Source organism: Chrysochloris asiatica, unplaced genomic scaffold (assembly GCF_000296735.1).
Source record: "Chrysochloris asiatica unplaced genomic scaffold, ChrAsi1.0 scaffold00097, whole genome shotgun sequence".
Taxonomy (NCBI): Eukaryota; Metazoa; Chordata; class Mammalia; order Afrosoricida; family Chrysochloridae; genus Chrysochloris; species Chrysochloris asiatica.
Window position 1 is genome coordinate 4,879,875 of NW_006408615.1, and position 4,411 is coordinate 4,884,285.

Sequence of the window (4,411 nt, forward strand, 5' to 3'; positions counted from 1 at the left end):
ATCTGGAATATTTAACTTTTCACACAAACATAATTTTTAAAAACAACCACTTGCCATTTCACATACAAAAGACTGAGGATAAAATCTCAGCTGACAGCGGCTGAGGACTGAGCCCCACTGTGGACAAAGGACCGGAGTCCCTCAGCCTAGCACAGCCCAGCCCCAACACACCAAGCTCACATGGGTCTTCTGAAACACAGTACCTCCTACGAGTCCTTCCTAAGGGCTGAAAGGCATACCAGGGCGGAGGAAGCCCGAGCCGGGCAGCTTGTGTGTGTGCTCAGAATTTGAGAAGCGGGGACTCCACGTTCTCCTTGTTGGTGGAAGGGCTCAGCTGGATGAGAGGGGAAGCCAGGTCTATGAGCTGGAAGAGAGGGACCAGGAGATGAAAGGCTCAGCCTCCTACAATGTTCCACTGAGAAGGAACACCGACAATCGAACATCGAGGAAGCTGGCGGAGGAAAGGGGCCCATCCTGAGTGCCCCAGAGCCCCTCATGCACGTCCTCATGCTGGCCAAGGCACCAGGGGCAGGGATGGGGAAGGTCTAGGAAGAAGGGCATCTGGAACCAAGGCAGGACTCCTCTGTGGCAGCCATCGGGTGAACCCTGAGACGTTCATGCCACCAGAAGGGAGCCTGGCACCAAGTGTGTGGTCCTTAGAATGTACAAGCCTACATGGCCCCTCCCAAGGCTCACTGTGATGTTTCCAGGGTCCAGGAACAAACCTGGGACTGAGACCACCCAAGGCTGAAGCCAGCAGTCACCTGGCCCTCCTCACTTGGTACCCCCTCACCTGGCCCACTACTTGTAGAGGCTTCAGTGCAGCATCTTTATTCGCATCTGGAGTGTTTACCATGAGGTCGATCAGAGGTCTGCTTTCAGATGCCAAAGCCACAAAGGGTTTTGGTGGACACTGGTCTCCACTGGCCTCTGGTGTGTTGCAGAAGTCGATGAGAGGAAGGTCAGTTAGGGGCTTGCTCTCAGTCTTTGGGGTGATGGAAAGCTGATCCAGTTGGAGATCTACTAGGATAGCCTAGGTGATGACAGAAAGACGGGACATCAGCTTCCTGGGACTCAGAGAGAGGCCGGTACCTGTGTCAGTCACGTTGGGAGGAGAGCGGAGGAGGAGCTGACCTGTGGTGGTCTGGACTGACCCGGGCTCTCCTCACTAGTCTGAGTCCACAGCCCTGTACACATCCCTCCTGCCAACAGCTGACATCTGAGAACCCAGAGCCCCTCACTCCGCCTGGTTGCCACGCCCCTTCCTGTCGACGCTAGCTCCTCCCACAGGCGGCCTAGGGTGTGTCCACTAACCAGGGGTGAGCACAAGCAAGAGCATTTCCAGCTCTCCTTGTACCTCACTTACCTCATTTGGGGATGCCTTTTCCGCTGTTTTGGCCTCAGGCAGAGGTGCTTCTGCAGTGAGATTTTTTGACAAAGCAAAATCTCTCTTTTCTGGAGAAAAATGGAGCTCCTGGGGCACAACCGACAGGGGAGAAACACTCTCTTGGGACGAGGAGTCAGATGGGCGGACCTCCGGCTTTCTGCTGCTCTCAGTTGCCAGGTGGTCTCTGGGGAAGGAAAAAGGGGACGTGGTCTGGCTGCCCTTGGGCAGGTCTACTGTGGAGAAGCAGCATGAAGTGGGACCGAGGAGCTATGGCTCAGGTCTGGGCTCAACCAGCACCCCCAGTGAGCGTATTCCTCTTGTTAACAACCAATGGAGAGGTGGGGCGGCACTCTCCATTGTCCTGTAAGAAGCCGGGAGCACACTCAGGAGTAGCGCCTCTCAAGACAGGGAAATATGGGCCCAGCTCGCTTTCCCGTGCTTCACAGACTGCATTTTTCCCAAATGGAGGGTTTGTGGCAAACCTGCGTGTCACCAAAGTGCACCGGCACCATTTTCCCAACAGCGTGTGCTCACTTTGTGTCTATCATATTTTAGTGACTTTTGCAATGATTTCAAATATTTTTTTAGCATGATATGTGTATGATGATCAAAATGGAGATCAGAAGAGACTCTGAAACCTGTTAAAGCAAATGAAAGAAATGAGGAGGTAAAAGAACTAAATAGGTAATTTCACAAGTCAGCTAAAAAATACAAAATCAAAAAATAGATGAGTGGGACATACTAAAAATTAAAAACTTATGTACATCAAAAGACTTCACCAGAAGACTAAAATGGGACCCCACAGAATGGAAAAAAAAACTTTTGCAATGACACATCAGACAAGGAACTCATTTCTAAAATACAAAGGATACTACAACACCTCTACAAGAAAAAGACAAATAATTCAATTAAGAAATGGGACAGGACATGAACAGACACTTCACCAAGGAGGAGATCCAGGCAGCCAACAGACATGAAGAAATGTTCACGATCACTAGCCATTAGAGAGATACAAATCAAAACAACAATGAGATAACATCTCACACCAGCAATAAGAGCAAAGATCAAATAGTAGAGGACAATAAATGCTGGTGGGGATGTGGAGAGACTGGGACACTCCTGCATTGTTGGTGGGATTGCAAAATGGTCCAACCTCTCTGGAAAGCAATATGGCGCTTCCTCAGAAGGTTGACAATAGAAATACCTTATGATCCAGCAATTCCTCTACTTGGTATTTACCCACAAGAAATATGAGTCACAATCCGAGAAGATATATGCACACCAATGTTCATAGCAGCACTATTTACAATAGCAAAAAGATGGGAGTCAGCCAAAGTGTCCATCAACTGATGGATAAGCAAACTGTACATACACACAATGGAATACTATGCTACCTTGAAGAATAACAAGGACGCTGCAAGCCACCACATCACATGGATAAACCTTGAGGACATTATGTTGAGTGAAATTAGTCAGTCACAAAAGGAGAAATACTGCACAGGACCACTACTGTAAAAGACTAAGAAAAAGAATCCATATTAAAGGGGGGTGGATTCTTTGCTGGTTGCTGGGATGTGGGGGTGGGGTGAGGGGAGTGAGGGGAAGGTGGGGTACAGGGCAGGGAATAGACACAGGATAGTTTGGGTGCTGGAGAGAGGGGCAATACACAAGGGGAATGGAAGAACAAAGCAGACGGGAAAACAATTAGGTAGGTTTGCATGGGCTAAGTGGGACAGAGGTAAGTAATGATGTACACACAACCTTGGAACAACAGGGCTCTGAGATACAGGAATTGAGACATGGTTGGAATGGGGAAAAGGGGGAAATAATGTTAAGATGCTTGGCTGTCTTATGAATCTTGGTTTCCCTGGCATACCATTATAAAATAGACACTTGAGGGGGAGAGAAGAGAATAGCCAGAAATATCACCATAGAAAGTTTGTAAGTCCGTCTTCTGCCTATAACTGATTGGAATACCTAAAATGGGGCTACAACGTGCCCAGTGAAGGAGGCCTGCATTACATAAGACTATAGGTGGAATCCTGAACAGCATCCAGAATCTTCAGAGGTGGGAAATTCCCACTTGAAAGGACAAGCAGACCAGCCTAGAGTGGTTAGAAGAACAGAAGATACTTCTTGAAAGAAAGACCTACAGGAAAAATACAAAACAATAGAGGCACATCGACTGATTACTACAAGAACAAGCAAGTGCTCACCCAGGAGACATCAAGGCAAGGGGTTGGGTCCCCTCAGAATAAACTCCCTTCCAAGACTAAGACTCAATGGGAATATATGCTCTGATTGGTGACCACGCTCGTCACCAATAAGGGGAAGTGAGGGAAAAACAGCAATGAAGCTGCGAGCTAAGCCCTACAACGTTCAATAGACTTCTGTGAACCCGGGTAGAGACCTAGTTGGCCAGCAGTATGACAAGACCTGGGGACTCTTGGGTCCAGAGTCAGTGACAGAGCTACAGAGGACTAGAGTGGAGAGTGAAGTATCCAGCTGATAAGAAGAGAGGGCAAATGAACAAGAACACCCCCACTTGCAGATAACACCCACTTGACCTGGCTTCAATGACTGGAGGATCAGATCTCAACTAGAAGAAGAAAGAAGAGGGAAAAAAGAGTAATCTGATACAATTTGATGAACCTGACCTACACCTATGGATGCAGTAGCTCAAAAGAGGGCACAAATCTTTACAGCGAGGATCATTCCCATCCCCTCCGTACACAGGGTAGACAGGGATGGGCAACTTGGACATTGGCTACCCAAAATGAGAGGGCTTCAAAGGCAAGTGACTGGCTTACAAGCTTTCAAGAGGGAGCCTAGAACCAGAGGGCGTGTAGGAAGGTAGAATCTCCACTGAGTAGTATCCACTCTGTCTAGGCAGGGCTGATGAAAGGAAATGCAGATAGGTCTCTTGTGATACAACAGTGAATAATTGTTATCAGGACTGATTGTTAGGATTGGAAATGTAAAGGTAAACGTTTTGTAGCAAAGAGGGGAGTGATTAACTTTTCA

The 4,411-nt window shown here is 48.1% G+C and overlaps 1 protein-coding gene across 1 annotated transcript in view; it reads right to left on the minus strand.

Moving 5' to 3' along the window:
* Positions 1-280: 280 nt before the first annotated feature.
* The window catches only part of GTSE1 (G-2 and S-phase expressed 1), a 40,898-nt gene continuing 36,767 nt past the window's right edge, over positions 281-4,411 (minus strand). Inside the window, exons 9-11 of the mRNA XM_006866889.1 lie at positions 1,367-1,571; positions 794-1,033; positions 281-364 (exon numbers count right to left, since the gene is read on the minus strand). Coding sequence (XP_006866951.1) covers positions 281-364; positions 794-1,033; positions 1,367-1,571 — 529 coding nt within the window. The remainder of the gene's footprint in view (positions 365-793; positions 1,034-1,366; positions 1,572-4,411) is intronic.